General features: G+C 44.7%; 1 protein-coding gene across 7 annotated transcripts in view; it reads left to right on the top strand.

Annotated features, from left to right (window-relative positions):
- The window catches only part of KCNK2 (potassium two pore domain channel subfamily K member 2), a 199942-nt gene that overhangs the window by 57786 nt on the left and 121744 nt on the right, over positions 1-20412 (top strand). For 3 of the 7 annotated variants that reach the window (XM_055319465.1, XM_055319464.1, XM_055319468.1), the window contains one exon: positions 14712-15022. In XM_055319465.1, the coding sequence (XP_055175440.1) occupies positions 14712-15022 (311 nt within the window). Of the gene's footprint in view, positions 1-9698; positions 9762-10955; positions 11479-11538; positions 11636-14711; positions 15023-20412 lie in introns of those variants that run through there. The other 4 variants (XM_055319466.1, XM_055319467.1, XM_055319463.1 and 1 more) reach the window with 4 other exon arrangements.

Here is a 20412-nt window from a genome sequence, read left to right as displayed (position 1 = left end):
TCTAATGTCTGAAGAAGGAGATTTCACAGCAACTTGGGGCCACGTTCAACTTACTGCATCATATCTTGTTCTTATTCAAAGCATAGTTATAGGAATTATGCGGTATTGAAGTTTCTAGGCTGGTTCCAATTGCTTTCTCAATGGGTGCTTTGGCAGTACCTAAATATATTTACATAATTGGCTATGTTAGTCCTGGTGTGATGCTGACATGTCTTGTGACTCTTAGGATCTGAAAGAAGCTTATGGAGATTGTGACAACCCTGAATTAACATTTGCCCTCAGTTATTACCTAACCGTGCACATTAATTATCTCATGGAAGGGTTTGTGGTGATGATGGATGAGAAGGTCTGTATTTTGAGTGGCTGCTTGGGGAAGGTCAAAAGTGCTCTCTGTAACATCTAGCCTTAAAACACATCAGATGTGATTTCCAAGCTGAAAGCGGAACCAACATAAGAGCATTCCATGGTAACTAACCTGCAGCGTCTAGGATCCAGCAGCAACTCCTGTTGCAGGGCTAGAGTCAGATCCCCATCTGAAGTATCTGGCAGTGCTTACGGAAGTAAGCAGGTATTAAGCTGAAACCTGGGAAAAAAACGTAATTAAAGGCAATTCCATCAGAAGGAGGTTTAAGTTACTTCATCAGATTTGTAGTGCAATGCATGTTGGGGTACAGAAATTGGGGTAGGTGAGGGGTTGCTTCTTCTTTAGCCTAGCACAGTAGTTGGAGCTCCAGGAAAGGGGAATTTATGTAGTAGATGAGAGTTCCCATATGTGATCTAGTGGGGCAGGGAGGTGAGTGTTGGTGAAAGAGAGCACCAGTCTAGGAATAGGGTGAGGTGAGTGAGGCCAACTCACTCAAATGTGGAGTTGGATGCAGTCTTTTTTTTTTAATTTTATTTTATTTTATTTATTTATGATAGGCACACAGTGAGAGAGAGAGAGGCAGAGACACAGGCAGAGGGAGAAGCAGGCTCCATGCACTGGGAGCCCGACGTGGGATTCGATCCCGGGTCTCCAGGATCACGCCCTGGGCCAAAGGCAGGCGCTAAACTGCTGTGCCACCCAGGGATCCCTGGATGCAGTCTTGATTTAAAATTTTGATCATCATGGATTTTAGTATTACTACCAATTTTTTTTAAAATTATTGCTTAAAATAGTATTTATCTTGATTACTGTTTGTGACACTCCTTTAAATGTTGTACCCAGGGGGAGTGCCTCACTAGTTTCACCCTGCCAGCCTTGCATGACTGAGGTAGAAATAAGATGTTTCAATGCTCACTGTAGCCCATATAAAGTCAACACAATTAAAGAGAGTTCAGATAGCAAAAGTCCAAAATGTTGGGGCCAGAGCCAAAGGGACATCTAAACATGTGCTCAGAAAACAGAATCAATGCATTTTATTACAGATGTGACCTCACAGGGCATCTGATGCAACCTTAAACCAGAGGCTAAAGCAGAGAACCTGAGGACCCCATGCAGCTTACAGACATGGTTTATTGGTAATTTTGCACTGTTAATTTTGAAAATTGATCTAGTTGCCCTCATTTTGAAATTGAAAGATTTTGTCCCAAGACACTTAGATATCTGATTTTTCTTGAAAAATTAGAAGGTCTAGTGCACTGGATCTATGTTCTTTTGGGGCAGTCATCGACTAAAGCTGACTAGAGTCTCTCCTCTTAATATGAGTACATTACTTCCTGGTGTTGCCGGCATTTAGATTCTGGGCCCTAATTAATTGTAGGATTCTTTCAACAATACCTCTTCAAAAATGAGCTTCCATTCATTTGGTAAATATTGACTTTTGTGCCTGCTATGTATAAGATAATGTGCTAAGGAACAAGATGACAAGATCCCTTCCCTCCTGGAATTTGTTTTAGTTTCATGGGCAATGCTATGGGTTGAACTATAGCCTCTCCAAAAGGTATATTTAAGTCCTAATCCCAGTACCTCAGAATGTGACTTTATTGGGAAAGAGGGTCTTTCAAGAGGTAGTCAAGGTAAAATGAGGTCAGTAGAGTGGGCCCTAATCCAGTAAGACAGGTGTCCTTTCAGAAGGGGGAAATTGGGACATAGAGATAGACAGCAATGGAAAGCAGTGATGCCCATGAGACCGGAGTGATGTATATACATATAAGCCAAGGAACATCAAAGATTGCTGGGAAATACCAGAAGCTAGAAGCAGCAAGGAAGGATTCTCACCTAGAACTGTCAAAGAGAGCCTGGCCCTGCTGATACCTTGATTTCTGACTTCCAGCCTCCAGAACTGAGACCAAGATTTCTGATGATGTTAGCCACCCAGGTTTTTGGTATTTGGTTATGGCAGCCCAAGGACAAGAATATAGACAGTTACTAATTAATGACATAAGCAAGTAGCTTAATAACAATAGTGACCAGAATAATGAGGAGAGTGTACATGTAGGGGTGGGCTGATCTTGTTAGGAGTTTATGGGGCCTCTTCTGCAGAAGGTGTGTTTGAGCTGAGATCTGAAAGACAAGTGGAAATCATTTTCTAATAGTGAGGGAAACAAGTACAGTCAGGGCTGGAACCATTAATGTGTGTGAAGGCTCTAAGGCAAAAAAAAAAAAGGTAAGAGATATTCAAGAAATTGGAAACCCCACTGGTGGCTGAAGCAGAGAGAGGAAACTGTAGAGCCTCGTGGTGGGCTCTCTGTAATAGGATGCATTGACTCACTAGCTATGTTACTTTAGGGGAAGTTGTTTTAGTTTCTCCAGGGATAAAAGAACAGCTACTTCATATGGTTAGTATGAGGATTAAATGAAATAATAAATTAAACGGTTTTAAAACAATGGCTGGCACATGTGCCTTGATAGATGTTACTTGTTAAAATTCCTGCTGTTCTTGTTACCATTATAATTGACGGGACAGGGTATTCAGGACCCCGAGATCCCCTTCGAGCATTGGTCTCTATCCTGAAAGCAATTGGAGCGAGAATATGCTGTTAATCAGGACTTCAACTTCACCAGATTTTATTTTTAAGAGATCTATCCATCTGGCTGCAGTGTGTAGAGAAGGGATGGGAGATGTGGCGATGAGGCCACTGGCAAAAGGTCCAGGGGATAGGGGCGGTGTGGTGGCAGGCTTGCCATGATCTCTTTGTAGAATTAGATAGACACAACCATCGAACAATTTTTTTAATTCTACGAAGAGTTACTTTCTTCTTTGTTTTACAGCTTTCTTATGGAATAAACACACCCTGGGTGATGCATGTTTTTTTTTTTAATTTTTTTAAATTTTTAATTTACTTATGATAGTCACAGAGAGAGGGAGAGAGGGAGAGAGAGAGGCAGAGACACAGGCAGAGGGAGAAGCGGGCTCCACGCACCGGGAGCCCGATGTGGGACTCGATCCGAGGCTCCAGGATCGCGCCCTGGGCCAAAGGCAGGCGCCAAACCGCTGCGCCACCCAGGGATCCCCGATGCATGGTTTTTAATCTCAATTCTGCCATAAACTTAGTAGACGGCCATGAGCAATCACAGACACAAAAAGGTATAAAGGAAAGCTAGATTCTTGAAATCTCCATATGGTGAAATTAAGATCTTTGGTTATTGAACACATTTAAAAATATCTTTAGGAGATTCCCAATACTCACATTCTCTATTTGCTTTTTGATTGCTTTTATGTCTTTGACTTCATTTTAGAAGAGGAATTGAATTGATTTGTTCTTCACACACACAAAAAATTGATTTGTTCTTCATTGCTGTCAGATTTTGTGATCTCAGGCGAAGGCAAAATGCTGGGCCGGCAAATGTTCACAACAAATATAAGTTTTAAATAAAGCACTAGATGTGCTGAAAACTCATTAGGTAATGAAAGCCATCAAGAAAAATTGAAAATGCTCTAGTTCTCTCCAGATTTATGGCTGATTTTAATAAAAAGCATCACATTTGATGTAATTAGTTTGCCGAATGTTGGCAGACTTAAAAAAAAATTGCCTAATGAATTCATTGTTGGTGGAAGATTTACCTGTGATGCCAGAGGTAGAGAATGTTAAAGTCTAGATACATATTAGTTAAATGTTCATTTCCTACTGATAGCTTATGATACTCGGCTTGGAAAGGGGAAAGAAAATCTAGAGAAGAATTTCTTCTTTGTAAACTCAGTAAATTCTAATGTGTTCTGAATTTATTCAATGATAACAGAGTTCCATTTTATCAGGCTTTTTTTTTTTACTTCCCAGGGTCCTTATTCAGTATCTTATTCTTAGTTGAGCAAAATTATATATCAATATCATCTTATATTTAATAACACTGGTGGGTACATTCGATTAAAACACTGATGTTTATGTATAAAAGATGGGTGTATCGACTTACATGAATTTTCAAAACTTAAAGGAAATCACACAGAACTAAGAATTATTATAAAAGAGATTCTTGTACATAAGGAAATCTTACCTGTCTTCATATTTTTGCACGTATGCATTTATTTGAAAGTAAGCACACATACAAATCCACTAAAAAATGTTGCTGAGGATTAGATATTTTACAATGACTTTCATTTTTGCAAAAATGAACGTCCTGATTTTGATGAATTTTGCAAAAGTTTAGAGAAAAAAATGACTTTTTTTTTTTAACTTTTCACAGTGAGGCACTTTAATCTGAAACCCTCACAGCAACTCAGTGATGTTTTGCTGAATAGGCATGACACGGTTTCATGAGTGCTATTCTTTCCTTACTTTAACTCCCCAATTACAAAGATTTGGTATATCTTCTTTGTTCCTGTATATCCCCAAATGCTGGGAAAATGCCTTTTGGGTACATAGATGGTACTAACTAAATAAATAGTTGAATGACTGAATCAGTGCATTTCTTATACCACAAGTGGCATAAAACATGTAAGTGTTATTGTGGATGGAAAGAACTTTTAAACTGCAAACCTTTGAGAATGAGGGTGAATGGTGATATGTGCCCATGCCTGCCATGATTTGTCAACCAGATCATGAACTGTCATCTAGCCCAATTTCTCACCACTGCAAGAGATGGTCTCTGTCACTGTGAGCTGTCAATGCAGAGTGAACCCAAATCCTACTTTCCTCCCTGGACTCTCAAAGTGTGCTCCAAGGACTAGCAGCTTCAACATCACCTGGCAACCTGTTATTCATGCCCGTTCTCAGGCCCCATCCCGGATGTAATGCATCAGACACTCTGAGGGAGGGTTCAGCAATCTGGGTCCTATAAATACTCCAGAGGATTCTGCTGCATGCTCAGGTTCAAGACCCACTGCTCTAGAAATCTTTTGCTATTATTCCAATGATGTCCAACTTCCCTTGTAATTAACAGATCCTAATTTTAGGGTTATGAATACTTCAGATGAATACATTTTGGCCTTTGAGAAATCGCCTTCTTAAAGTAATTTGCAGAGCTCAGGTCTGAGTGACACTTTATAAGTTTACTTGGAATTTCACTCTTAGGAGTTATACTATTGTCTGTTGCCGCATAGCAAGTCACCCCAAAACTTTGCAGGTGTAAATAGGAAACATTCATGCTCCCCCAGCTTTTGAGGCTCATGAATCTCACAGGAACTTACTTGAGTGGTTCTGGCGCAGGGTTTCTTAAGAGGCTGTACCCAGATGCTGTCTAGGAATACAGACCTCTTGCGGCTTGACTGGGGAAGGATCTACTTCCAAACCCACTTACTTGGCTGCTGGAAGACCTCAAGAGATCCACTTCAGGCTCACATGGGTTTCTCCTTGGAGCTGCCTTATCACATGGCAGCTGGCTTCCACCAGAGGGAGAGATCCCAAGAGAGAGTAAGAGGGATCATATGGTCTTTTTATAACCTTATCTGGGAAGGAACATCCCATTGCTTGTATATATTCTATCCCTTAGCTGCCCACAATCAAGTGGAGAGTATAACATGGGACATGAATACCAAGAGGCAGGAATCACTGGAGTTCAACTTAGAGACTTCCCTGTAGGTAAATTATTTCCCAATTCCTCCAATTCCTTGCACTGCAATTTTAAAATTAGGACTCTTGATTTTTAGTGTCAGAAGTCTCAATACAAACTGGCTTATACAAAAAGAAAAAGTGTGTGCCTTATGGTGCAGTTTGGTGTAGAGGATCCATCAAACATTGTCACCTGGACCTGGTCATCTTGGTTTTGTCTGCTCTGTTTTCTGCTCCATTTCCTGGTACCTTCTCCTCTCTTATAGCATTAATAAACCCCAAGGCTTATGGGTTTGAAGTCAGTGGTATAGCATGAAAGTCTTTTTTCTCTCGGCAACCATGGCCTAAATTTCATTGGCTAGGTGGATCACAGGCTCATGCCTGAATCAGTTGAGAGGCTGAGGAATCGTGACTGTATTGGCTGAAACCCAGGAAACACACTGTACCCACAAGAAGGATGAGTCCCACAGGAGACACGGCAGCTATGAGAGGGTACGTAAGTGCCCTCGGAGGGACCACATCAGGCAGGAATTGCACCGAAGTACTGTCTATATAATGGTCTCCCCTGAGTTTGTAGTGAACCAGAATCTCTTGGAAAATGCCCAACGTCTCCCTCATCATCCACTCCCCTCTCTCTACACCAGTGGATCATAGAGTCCTCTTGATCTACTCTTGATCTGCCTCTCCTCTCCTCCCTTCGCCTCCCATCCCATGAATCTCTCACCTGGGATAAAAGCAGTAACATCTGAATTCACTGCCTGCATGCTTACATTTTTGTTTGCCTTCTGTCTGTGCTCCCTGTAGCCACCAGAGTGATTATTATTTTTTTTAAATGCCATCTGATGAGGTTAGCGCACTGCTGAGAATTTGTCAAAGTCCCATTAATTAAAATCCAAGTACCATATGACCTGCCTCTGCCTGCCTCTCTAGCTTGATCACTGTCTACCACCAATCCTCTCCCTCTGAGCTCTTCTAATTGCCATGTGTCTGCCTGTCCCGGTCTATCTCCGTGTTCTTCCTTCTCCCAAGGAAGCTCTTCCCATACAATGTGCCTCTCTCTCTCCACCCCTGCTCTCCAATTTCCCCCATCTTTGGGATCCAACTGTAATGTCACCTCTTTAGACAGGTCATCCCTGACTCTTCAACATTAGACACTCTCATGTATCCCACACCTTCTCTTTACTGCCTTTACCAGAATTTAAGTTTTATTCTTGTTCAGCACCTTCCTTCTCTAGGCTAGAAGCTTAATGAAGGCAGCAATCTTGCTATAACCACAGAGCTCCTGTTTGGCAGCTAGTAGGCATTCAATAAATACTTGATGGCTGTGATTCATCCTTCCTTATCTCAGATATGTGTGATGACGTTATCCAGAGGATTAAGTAAATGGCAAGAATTACCATAGAGTTGAAACTCTTGGGTGGTCTGGCTTGGCCTGGTTCATGGGGTTAAGTCAAGCACAGGAGAGAATAAAATTCCCTTGAAGACTCAACAGTGATAAAGTCGTATATGTGGTCTTACTTTAATTCTTATGACAACCTCTTGTGAGTTCAGTATATTGTCCTTTTTTTGTAGATGAGGAAAGTGATGGCTAGAGAGGTAAAGGGACTCCCTGGAACTCACATGGTTCACAAATGGTAGAGTTAGGACACCCACAGAGGTCACCTGGACTCTAAAATTATAATTGGAATTATGGCAAAGACAGTGGCATGCTTTTTTTTTTTTCTCATAACTCTGAGTAGGCCAAGGTCAAAAAGCAAAATAAACATAAAAGTGAAGTTCTGTAGATTTCATGCTGCCACTTGGAGCAGAGCAAAAGCTCTGGAAGCACCAAAATGAAGGGAGCATAGACTTTGGGGGAGCTCTATCTTCTTATTATTCATTTCAGGTTTTTCTCTCCACTGAAGTCAAATCAAGGGGTGCTGAATAGTCCTGCAGTGTGAAGGAAATAAAGACCACCAAGTCTTTCTATTACACGTTTGATGGGATTTATATGTGTTAAGAAATGTAGGCATAAAATTAAACAGGATAAACCATCCCATTTCCTTGTTTCTCCAGCCTCAATGATACACAAACTGTCTACTTCCTTTTCTCCCTCTTACCTCAAACACAGTAAGTGTGTATTTGGCACAAGAAGGCTCTCAAAGAGGTAGGGGGATTTAACCTAGGGGGCTGTGCGGGGGGGGGGGCTGCAGTGGAAAGCAGGGCTCAAGTCAGTGTGGAGACTGGTTTCTTGGTTCTTTCAAGTTATTTGTGAGGCTGAAGCTGAGGCTGGCTTGTTGGAGGGATTCCTGCTGATGTTACAGTTTGGAATTTTTCTTTTGATCTTATTTAAATGTCTCTGTAAAGTAAATCTGTGCCCCCTCCCCTCACATATGTATGTGAGAGAGAATAATGCGAGGGGGATGATGTAAAACAACTACCACAGGTGCGCCCATAGAGAGAAGCAGGGAAAAAGACAATTCAGCATTTGGGATTGGCAGTGAGTCCTCCATTCCATTGAACCTGGGAAAGGGGACACGATGCAGGTGTACGTAAACTCTGAGCTAATCCCCCACTGCAGGAAGCATGAGCCAGTTTGACAGAAGACCAGTGCCTGGCAGGGTGTAGTTAGATTTACAAAAGACCCAGATGGAACAAGAATCACCAAATTGTCAAACAAAAGGCTAGGAGTTACCAAACAAGCAAACCAACCGTAAAGTGTTTGGGCTCACTTAATCTGGAGAACATAAAAACCCTCGATAGGTAAAAATGATTCTGAAGTGAATTCATCCCACATCCTATACCTGGGTTTCAAACACCTGAACAGAGGCCAGGTGAATGATGTCCACATCCACACATCCACACTTTCATTCCGATGTTTATCAGACATCTGTTTAGGACCAATCACTGGTTATTTTGGATACTATGGAGGAACAGAGAGATCCGGTTTATGCCCTCACTGAGCTTGCAGTGTAGTCGGAAGAAACACAATGCAATTGCGACAAGTGCAAAACTTGAAGCATAAGTTGCCTGGGAAGCAAACAGTAAGACATCTGAGTAGCTGGGATTCAGGAGAAACTTCCACACTGCTGGGAGATATGAAGGATAACATCTGTGATGATCATAGTTTTATGTGTCCACTTGACTAGGCTATAACACCCAGTTATTTGGTCAAACATTTACCTAGGTGTTGCTGTGGAGGTATTTTTTATAGATGTGGCTGCAATCTATAATCAATATTAAAGTTGACTTTGAGATTCCCTTTGATGATGTGGGTAGGCCTCATAATAATCAGTCAGAGGTCTGATGAGCAAAAACTGAGGTTTCCCAGAAAAGGAGAAATTCAAGACTGAAGCATCAACTCTTGCCTGAGTTTCTAGCCTGCGAGAACCACCCCAGGAATTTCAGATGGACTTACCAGCCCCCATGACAGTGTGAGCTAATTCCTTAATTATTATTATTTTTTTTTACACACACATGCCCTATTGGTTCCGTTTTTCTAGAGAACCCTACTAATACTTGCCTTAGTCATGTAAAGCTGGGGGAAGGTGTGTGAGGGAAGATGAAAGTACCCAGAAAGGCCTGGAATGAAATGATTCTAGCCAGATCAGGAAGCAAATTATATGTAACACAGAGAGTCTGAAAAGGTTTTAAGTGAGAGGATCAGATTCACATTTCAGAAAGGACATCCGATTATATCAAGAGCAGAAGTCGAGAAAAACATGTTTCTGTTCCGGCAGGAAGGAATTCCTAATAAGGAAGACATTTATTATTATTTTTTTTAATAGGAGAAAAGAGGTGCTGCATCTATGCCGGAATTTAAAAAATAACTTGGCATTTTTGCCAAGCATCGATGGCCACAATTCTGCAAAAAGGTGTATAACGTTGGCTTTACCCTCAAGAGTGTTTGCGCTCCGCCTGACCTCCTTCGGGTCTGTGGCTTTCCCTCGGTTCTCACATCCGCAGCTTTCACTAGGAAGCTCTCCCTGTGGCTGGCGAAATGCTCCGACTTGGCCCAGCAGCCCTTCTGGAAGATAAAGTCTCTACCTCGGCGGCGGCGGGGGTGGGGGGTGCAGGTCAGCGGGGGACTCCCGCACCTGACGCTGCGAGGGGAGTCGCGCTGCGTCTCGGGTGGGGCGAGGGGACCAGGCTCTTCCAGCCGCAGCCTGGACCGCGCGCGCCCCCTTCCCCTCCTCTGCGGGTTCGGACCCCGCACCCCCGCACCCCTGCAGCCCAGGCGGTCAGCTGCCCCCGCGCGGCCATCGGCGAGTCCGGGCGGGGTCTGGTAGCGGCCGGGCCGGGGGCCTGATGCGGGGGTGTGCTGGGGCGCCCGGTTCAGTCTGACGTCCCGGGTCTCCCAGTCCGCGGCTCCGCGGAGAGCACCCGCAGCCCCCGCCCCCGCCCCCGGCAAAGGCGTCTTGCCCTGAGAGCCTCCCGATTTCTCTTCCACTCCCTCTGCATCCCCAGGTGCCTTCTTCACCCCCAGCTCCCGGTGCGTTCCCCATCCTTTCTGGTTTGGAACCTTCTTTCTGTTGATCAGAGCGCGCTGCCCAGGTCAAGCACCCTTGGGGGGGTGGGGGGGTGCTCATGACTCGACCACACTTCCCCAGGCGTAGGCTGGAAGAAGCCAGCAGCCCCATGCACCGACCCTACTCCAGGGGTCCCAGGACGCCAATGGGGGCAGTTCTTTCTCCCACCCTGGATGGGGCGGTGGGCAAGGGAGCGGAGGATGTCCACGCGCAGGGGTCCCGGGACCCGCGCCCCGGAGGAGCTTAGTCCCGCCCCGCGCCCCGCAAGGGGATAGGCTGGAGCTCCCTGCGCGCCAGGTAGTGAGAGTGAGACCGGCCACGTGGGGAGGGGCTGGGAGCAGAGGAGGCGGCAGGTGAGCCCCGGGGCAGCACCCCCCGCACCCCGCGCTGGGAGGCAGGGGCGACGGCGGCGCGGGCTGGGCTAGGAGGGGGTGTGGAGAGGCGAGCCCGGGCGGGGAGACGGAAGGAGGAGGGTGGAGGCGAGGGGGAGGGAGTTCCGAAAGGAGGGAAAGGAGCAGCGGGCGAGGGACGGGAGCGGCGAGCCCGGCAGGGAGAGCGGCGGAGGGCGGCGGCCGAGCTGCGCGCGGGGCCCGCGCCACACCCCCGCCCCCGGGGCCCGAGGGCTTCGCCGGGGGAGACACAAAGACATGCGAAGCGGGGCAGAGCGAGGCTCGCGCACAAAGACGCCGCCGGGGCGCTCGGCCGCTCGGGCTGCACCGACCGCCCCCGCGCCGCGCCGCGCCGCCGACTGGCCAGCGCGGAAGCCGGGGCGGAGCGCACGGCGGCGGCGGGCGGCCGGCGCGGGACCCGGGTCGCCCGCGCTCTCCGGGTGACCCGGGCCCGGCCGCAGGCGCGTGCGGGGGCGGCGGCGCCCGCGCCCAACTTGGCCTCGGCCTCGCCCTCTGCCCAGCCCGCCGGTGTCCCCTCCTTCCCGCGATTTCGTTGCTTCTCACGCTCCCCCCACCCCCTCCCGCGTCCAGCCCCGCGCTCCCCACCTTGTAAAACAAAGCCGGGGAAAATGCCTGCCCGTGCAGCTCGGAGCGCGCAGCCCGACTCTGAATAAGTGAGTACAATGGCGTGTTTGTAAAAGCTTCAAGTCCGTCTTTTTCAAAAAAAAAAAAAAAAAAAAAAACCAAAAAAAAAAAAAAAAAACATTGTGAATGCTGCATGCCTCATGCTTCCCAGCGCCTCGCGGGAGAGACCCGGCTATAGAGCAGGAGGTGAGACCCCCGGGGACCACCCTCCCCACCCCCCCCCCACCCCCAGCCGCCCTGCGCTTTCCCGCCCCTGCCTGGACTGGGAGGGCTGCAAATGCCCCGCTGCCGCTGGCAGACGTCCTCCACCTTCGTTTCCCGTCCTAGGTGTTGGGTCATAATCTCGGCTTGGAGGCAACCGATGCCCGGCTCCTCCGCTGGCTGCTTCTCCCCCCTCTCCCGCTGATGCCTGGGGCTTTTGCATCTGCCTCGGGGGGTGGGTTTGGGACACCTTGGGGGAGTTTCCGAAGGCGGAGGAGGGTCAGCCCTTGGGAGCAGCCGACAGGCAGGACGCAGGGTGACCCTGATAGCACTTGTTGCCCATTGCGTGGTGGGACAGGCAGTGGTGCTGAAAAAAAAAAAAAAAAAAAAAAAAAAAAAAAAAAAAGCTCGTTTCTCCTCCTATGGAGTCGTGGGCTGCGGGCCCCGGAGCGTAGAAGGCATATACCTGCGTGAGGATGGGAGACTGGGATTAAGAAGAGACTGCGATGTGCTGGAAGCGGAGGGGGGGGGGGTAGTGATGGTTGATGACAGTGTGTGCAAGGGACGACTCTTTGATTCCTTGTTCTAAGGAGCATCTCAGCCTGATCATACATCAGACGACCTGGAGCTGGAAACACACAGGTTACCCATGTTAGACTGAGAGGAAGAGCTGGTTTTTGGTTTTTGTCTTTTGTTTCCTTAATTTTGGTGTCTGACCAGTTGCTGTCCATTCTGTCTGCCAAATGTGCATTTATATATATTTCTGCTAATTAAAAAAAATAAGGCAATAGCTTAAAAGAATTAAACTTCATCAGCAAATGTATTGGCTTAATACACACACACAGTCTTTTTTGAAACATATCTGTTCCATTTCCCCCACAAGCATATCGTTGTTAAGTGTTAGTGTGGCATTGGGATTTAGGATTGGGATTTGGGTGCCTGTTCGAGTTAAACAGTCTTGGTGTTTTCCACTTCTATAGACTAGAAACACTGGTGTGAGGAACTAGTAGTATGAGACCCAGAAAATTGGTAAGGATGAGGCTTGGAAAGCTCCCTTCAGAGAGATAATGTGGATATCCTGTTATTTTTATTCCAAAGATGGCTTAATCTTAGATTATGACCTTTATTTTTCACTCAAGACACTCCAGGTAGTTTGGCGGTGGGGTGGCGTGCTAGCCGGAAGATGACAGCAATATCAGATGTTATCAGCATGTCTATTAAAAAAGTTTTTTCTGATAACTAAACGCATACCCAGTGCTAATCTTGAGCAAAGTTGCCTGTATAACTATTATGTGACGAAAGTGTCTACTAGTTTGTGGCTTAATCCTGAGCAGGTGACTGTGTCAGGAGGGAAACTTGTACATACCTGTATACGGCAGGTTGAACCACTGGAAATTGCTGAAATGAGCAATTCAGTATGTATGTGGAATCTCCACTCAGAGCCATGGGTACAGTTGCTTCATTGGAGCTCTGACTTCTCTTTAAAGTCAGAGCCATTCGGGGCTCTGCTGGTTTGAGGAGCCCTCTGTTATGTGCCACCACTGTACAACGCTACTTATGTCAAGTGCTTCAAGTAGCTTTGTTTGCAAAGCTTCTTTGGGATGGGGAGCTGAAGATTTATTTTATGAACTCAAACTGTGGTTGTCCTACGTCAACTCAGAGGTAGTCAGGGGGGGCACGGTATCTGGCCCTGTGAAAACTCTTTCTCCAGTCTCTTCTTATCCTCAAGTAATTTCAGGTTCACTGTAGGGTACTCGGGTGCAATTCCATAGGGAGTCTCACATACTAACCTAAAAGTGTCTTTTAGATTCGGTTATTATTTTATATCAAACCTGTATTATGTCTACCGGAGGAATTTTACTTCTGTCTCTAACAATAGTGGACTCTAAACTGATTGTTCTGGTTGAGTTGGTTTTTTTTTTTTTTTTAAGTTCCTCTGTTTTTGTTTTTGTTGTTGTTGTTGCTGCTGCTGTTTTCTGCTACTCTTTTAACCTTTTTGGTTCAATGTTGTCTTTCCAATCAAACATTGTGCAGTAAATAGCTTATTTTCCCCTTAGCAAGTTTGAAGTCTAGGATCTTTGTATTTTCTCAAAAGAAATCCATTAATGATGTTTTTGAACAGCTAAGATAAATAATAAATGGATTTACAGTCACCTCAGAGTATATGGGAATTTGTAAGAGAACACATAAATCCACTCTAATGGAGCAATTAGCTTTGTGCACAGCATGGAGGGTCTAAGGTGTGAGATAAGGTTTTACTTTTTTTTCTGGATAATGTTCCCTGTTGAAATGGAAGGAACTTGTCATGTCTTGGCTGTACCTAGGATGGTGCCAGAAAAGGTAGCAGTACTTTTGTTTTTTTCAAGATGTCAGAGATCGAATAGCAAGATACAGAGAACGTTTAATCATGAACCACTTCAGAGGGTAGGTGAAAAGAAATGATTGGGCAATCGAGTGGTTTACTTACCATCATGTTTTACCAGAAAGTGACTAATGGTTTACTTTGAGCAACAGTGTTTGGATCACAAATTCTCCTGTAATACTATCCCTTTATGACAATGAATTTCTCCATAAAAAATAAAGAATATTCCCTATGTTGGTTGATGCTGGTATAGAGGGTTAAGTTCTTGAGGACAGGAATAATCCGTGCACCTTCTTCATGAAAATGCATGAGATAGTTTAATACGATCAACTCTTAGCAGTCTTTGTTGACTAGCCTAGTGAACGGATGTAAATTTTACAATTAATTAGGAAGACCTCAGGCATTTATTTATTTATTTATTTATTTATTTATTTATTTATTTATGTTTCTTGGTCCACCTCCTTTTTCTTCCTCCCACCTGGAACCCCAGTAGCAGCAGAGAGCTGAGACCCAGCCCCTTTGCCTTGAACCTATATATGAGGTCCTGGGTGCGACCCAGTGGGAGCACTCTGGTTGGTTCCAGAGCTTCCACCAGGAGAGCGGTGGAGTTCACTCAGCCTCTGCTCAGCCCCTCAGGAAGCCGGGCCTCGACCCCCTGGCCGCTCCTCCAACCTAACCTTCATTCTCTGTTGTTGTCAGTGGCGGCACCCGACTTGCTGGATCCTAAATCTGCCGCTCAGAACTCCAAACCGAGGCTCTCGTTTTCCACGAAACCCACAGTGCTCGCGTCGCGGGTGGAGAGTGACACGGCCATTAATGTTATGAAATGGAAGACGGTCTCCACGATTTTCCTGGTGGTTGTCCTCTATCTGATCATCGGAGCCACCGTGTTCAAAGCGTTGGAGCAGCCTCATGAGATTTCGCAGAGGACCACCATTGTGATCCAGAAGCAGACATTCATTTCCCAACACTCCTGTGTCAATTCGACTGAGCTGGACGAACTCATCCAGGTAATGATGGCACAGAGGAGTTGTTACCCGGCTTCCTCTGCGGGAAAGAAAGTCACAGCGAGCCGAGGCTCCCTGTGGCACAGAGGCCTGCCTGTGGGGCCCTTGTTTGCTTGCTCCTTAGCATTGACTTGTTTCAGATTGTTCCCTCCTTTCTTTCTGCGCTTTTCTTCTCTTACTTCTCTCCCTTTTCTTTTTCTCCTTCTCCTTTGTTCCTCCTTCCTTCTGTTCCTTCATATTCTCTTCTGCTCCTTCTGTCCGGGTGTCTCCCTGATTTGTCCTTCTCTGCCCTCTCTCAGACCTGCCAGGGGCCACCCGTGGACATGGGGCTGCCTTGCCGGAGGCCCTTGGGGTTAGATTATCATTGTCGACTGTGAAACATTGCTGTGGCAAGTGAGGGGAAGAGCTAAAGCAGAAGAGTGGCTTTAATCTTGCCAGGGGGCATCACTAGATCGAAGAGATAAGTTTGTGGGGTGACGCTCTTGAGATGCGTCCCTCTCTTGGGCACTAAGTTGAAGCTCACGCCTTTAACCGAATCAATGTAGAACTCTTGAACTGCCTTTTTGGGTTCTAGAGAAATGATTAATCCTTGCTTCTCTAAACCCCAACTCAAAAAAAAAAAAAAATAAAAAAAAAATAAACCCCAACTCAAAGCAATTTACTATGACACAGAAAAACAGAGTTTTTGAGTGTGAGACAATAATTTCGTTTTCATGTACTCTACAAGGGCTGACCCGTGTTCTTATGGAAAATATTTTGCTTTGAAAGTGAATCACAGTATGATTTAAAAGTTTCAGGTAGGCTCCTTGGAGATGGCTGTATTTTTGTTGTAGATTTCTCTTACATGAAACAGTTCAGTGATCAAACCAAGAATCTGGTCAGAAGACAGCCCTAGAATGTTCTTTCAAGGAGCGATCTATCTGACTGGTTGTGGAAAACCCTTCTAATTGTACAGATATTCATTTTCCTATAGAGCCTACTTTGCTTAACTGGTGTAAGTCAGATTGGACTGAAAAGTACCTGAGGCATCCAAACACGTTCTTCCTCATATTATATTTGGTTTTACATCCTTTGAATGAGTTGGAATAGTAGATCAAAGGAGGAAATTCCTACTGGTTTTAATCCCGTTTCCTACCCGGAGACCTTTTCTCTCTAATTTCCCTTTTGGCATGGATGCCCTGAGTGCTACCTCTGCCCTCCACACGGCTCTCTGTTTGTAGACCACACGTACAAGTTCTTATTCAAGCTTTACTGAAAGCTATCAAAGATTGTATTCTCTCAATCTCAGTTAGCTCCTACTATAGTCAGACACTTCTGCATCTCAACTGTTTGACTTAGATTTTGAAAAGACTCTTCAGATACTTTTATACTGAATTCTCCACTATTTTTAGATGATGGCAATATTTCCAGTATTGACAGTGAACCTGCCACCCCATTGCCTGTTCCTACAGAAGATCACTTTCACTTTGCTCTCGTTTCTGTGCCACAGAATTCTAAGAGGTACTAAAAAATCTTAAAGAATTCCCATTTCCCTAGGGCTTTAAAAGATGAGCTCTAAGTTGTCCTGGAAGTAGCATCAGGTAGTGGTAAAAGCCTAAACATTGGAACCAGAGAGAATGTGTTTTAAACTCCAGTTGAGCACTTTTCTAGAGGTGTTCTACTTTCTAGAATAAGTAACTTTGCTCTCAAAGCCTTCAGTGATCTATCTGGAATGCGGAAAGAAGATCTGTCAGACGGGGTTGCCCTGAAGAGTAAAGAGATAATCCCCATAAAGCATTTAGGATGTCACAAAGTGTTAGGTTTGTTTGCTGTTGTCCCTCACTCCCTTTGCCCCACCCCCACTCCATCCCTTTATTGGGTTAAAGTATCTGATTCTGGCAGTTGCATTCTTAGCATCTGAAGTGGTGTCTTGGGTTTGGGGCAGGGGAAAAAAAATGCCTGGAATTTCAGGACAGTGCTGGAGGAAGCCCTGTGTCAATTTGAAAAATGGTCCCACTGTTCAATACTACCTAGATTGATTCATAAGTGTGAAAATAACTTGAAGGTCATGACAGGTGGAGACAATCTGGAGGTGGAAACTGATCATTTTTGCTCTATTGTTTTTGGAGTGGGTACAGACAGAGCTCAACAATGACCTAACCTTTTTCTTTCCGCCCCACACAGGAATCTGTTTTAGCTTTATTAATATTCACTCTGCTGATGAGAATCTTTGCTTTTTAAAGATCTCAAGTATTTTTGTGCTTATTCAGAAGTCTGTTATTTACTGTCATGTCACTCATCTTTATAAATCCATGGCTTTAATAAATTATTTAATTCTCTTTGAATAAAGTTTCTTCTGATAAAAGAAATGTTTATAGTGGCATGGCTTCAAGGCTCAAGATCAGTATTTAAATAGGGAGGAAGGCAAATGATCCAGTAATCTTGTATCAGAATTACATTACATTCATATGATTCTTGTCAATTTTCCCACATTTGTTTTACCATTTAATCATCCCTTAAAACCTCCTCGTGAGTAGGTATGTTAGACAGTGATATTACAGCATAAGGATTAGAGAGCTAACAGTCCCAGGGACTGATGCCAAGATAGCATTATGAGGATGCGAGTTTAGGTCTTCAGAACCTTGATCTGCTGTTATTCCCAGGAGTCTCTGCTCTTTCAGGGTTCAATATTTTTCAGTGCTGAGAGAGGGAACCAGGTGAAGAAGTTAGAAGTTCAGTCCTGGTCTTGGTGGAGAAGACTTCTGGATTCCTTTTTTGAAGAGTGGGGAAGGAGGAAGAAATGGGTAGCAAGACTGTAAGGCCAGGGTCAGGTACAGTTAATCTAATTTGGCCCCGGGGCCCCAGGTTATTAATTACACCTCTGGATGAGTTATGGTAACCTCATAACAAGCTGTGCTTGCATCACAGGGTGGAGGAAGCGAGGGAGGAGAGAGAAGAAAACAGAGCTTTAAGGCTCCTGAGAGCAACTGCTTCTTCTGCTACATAGTCCCACCTTGTACTTCCCTTCTGAGCACTGTCTTGACATCAGCCCTCCAAGGCAACATTGAGGATTGAGGAGGGGGCAGAGATATCAAGACAAAGGAATCTAAAGGGCCAACGTATTTTGAACGCTTTGATTCTCAACATCCATTACATTTAAGTTAGTGTAATGTCAGTGCAAGAAAACATAGGGGAACACTTTGAAGTTTTAAGAGTCATGAATACCATTAACAATAGCCAAAATTTAATGAGCACTGACTTCGTGCAAGGCACTATTCTAACCTTTTATGTGTATTGTCTCATTTAATTCACACACAACCGTATGAGGTAGGTGTCCTATTAACTGCATTTAACTGAGGTGCATATGAGGCAGAAGGAACTTAATTTTCTAAGAGTACAAAGTGCTTGAGTGCACTGTTATTTAAACCTTAAGTGGACAGACTCCAAAGCTTATGCTCTCAGCTCCTGTATTTACTGCTTCTAAAAAAACTAATAAATGTTAATTTTGCTGTAAAGCTTTGTGTTATTCCATGTATTAGACTGGAATGAATATCAAATTACAATCCTCTGTACATAGTGATGTATATTATATAACATATCTCTTCCTCCATATAAGAATGAAGAGTATATAACCTGAGATTTTAATTTTTGTTTTTTTGAAAAAGAGACAGTGCTCATAGGCAAGGGGAGGGTAGGGACAGGATGGGCAGAGACAGGAAGAGAGAATCCCAAGCAGGCTCCACATTAAGTGCAGAGCCCAGTGCTGGGCTTGATCTCATGACCGTGAAATGATGATCTGAGCTGAAATCAAGAGTCAGACGCTTAACCAACTGAGCCACCCAGGCACCCGTATAACCTGATTTTGAATATTCTTTTTAGAGAATATTTCCTGGTTTTCTCCTGTTTGAATGTGGTAAAACCAGGAGAGACATGGTTATGTTAGATACACCTGATCTTCAATCTAGTTATTTCCATATTTGCTGAATCAGTTCTGGGATTTAAAAATAGGGCAAAATCTATGATCTCTATGCTGATAATAATTATTTTCTCACTTGATCCACACAACCTCTGTGAGGTGTAAGTAGGGAAGGTATTCTCTGCAGTTTTGGGTGAAGAAATGGCCACGTTTGTGTGAAGTCATGTGGTCTCAGGACTAGATCTTTTGGAGTCCTTCTCCTGAGGTAATTATGTTCTCTTTGCGCTATTCCTTTTTCTTAGTTTGGTTTTTACTCCTTCATTCAGGGGCATTTGTTGAGCACTTCCCATGTGTTGGAGAGTATCAGTGCAAGTAAAATGATTGGAAAAAACATCTTAAGCACTCCTTCCTTCAAAGTCAAGGGCAGAGACCACTATAAACACAGCTACGATAGAAGTTTTTTAGAGATTGGAGCTAGACTACTGAGGAAGAGATGAACCACTTAATAAGAGATAGGAAGACACACAGAAGAGGTAAAAATGGAAATCGGATGTTAAGCGTGGAATCAGAAAATTTTAGGGGGAGGCAAAGGGGATCAGCAGATGTTCTAGGCAGAAGGAGCATGAGGAGCTCCAGTGACCGAATTATCTAGATTGAGGAACAGGGGCATCAGCAACTGTGACAAGGTAGAGCAGGGCCTACGGTGCCATACCAGGGAGGTGGGCTTTATCCTGAGCCCATTCTCTATCTGGGGTGGCCGTGACTTCGGTGCACTTGGTTGTGTACCTGGAGCTGCACGCCTTCCTAGAAAGCCAGTGAACTTTCAAAACAAAACCAAAAACATTGTTTTGTATTAATTATATGAACATTCATTCACTCAAAAGCATTTAGTGAATTCCTGCTGTGTGCATTGTCTCAGGCACAGAAATACCATGGAGAATAAAAGAGATGAAACTTCTTGCCCTTACAGAGATTCCATGCTGCTGAGGGAAGATAGTATGTTAGATAGTGGTAAGTCTCAGAAGAAAAAACAAAGCAGTGAAAAAGGATAGGAAATGTTGAGTGGTATTGGTGATTAATTTTACATAAGGTCACTGGGGAAGCCTCACCAATAAGGTGACTTTTAAGTAAAGGGAGTGAAGAAAGTAGTCAAGTGGTAGTCTGAGGAGTAACACTCAGGGAGAGGGATCAGCGGTGGATACTCCCTCCCTGGAGTGAGAGTGCCCTTGGCAGGTATAGGAACAGCAAGGATGCTAGGAAGGAGTATAGAAGATGACATCAGGCAGGTAACGAGGGCCAAGTCCTGTAGGGCCTTGTAAGTTATAATATGGAATTGGCTTTCTGGTGCAGATGAATGTCCTGCTCTGACTTGTTTCCCCAGGATCACTCTGGCTACTGAGTTGAAAATAGACCACAGATGGCCATGGACAGAAACAGAGGAAAGTTATCTGGCCGCTGTGATAATTCTGGTGATAGATGAGGGGGGCTTGAACCAAGG

This window comes from Nyctereutes procyonoides, unplaced genomic scaffold (genome assembly GCF_905146905.1).
Source record: "Nyctereutes procyonoides isolate TBG_1078 unplaced genomic scaffold, NYPRO_anot_genome, whole genome shotgun sequence".
NCBI lineage: Eukaryota > Metazoa > Chordata > Mammalia > Carnivora > Canidae > Nyctereutes > Nyctereutes procyonoides.
This window is presented reverse-complemented; position numbering and strand designations above follow the sequence as displayed.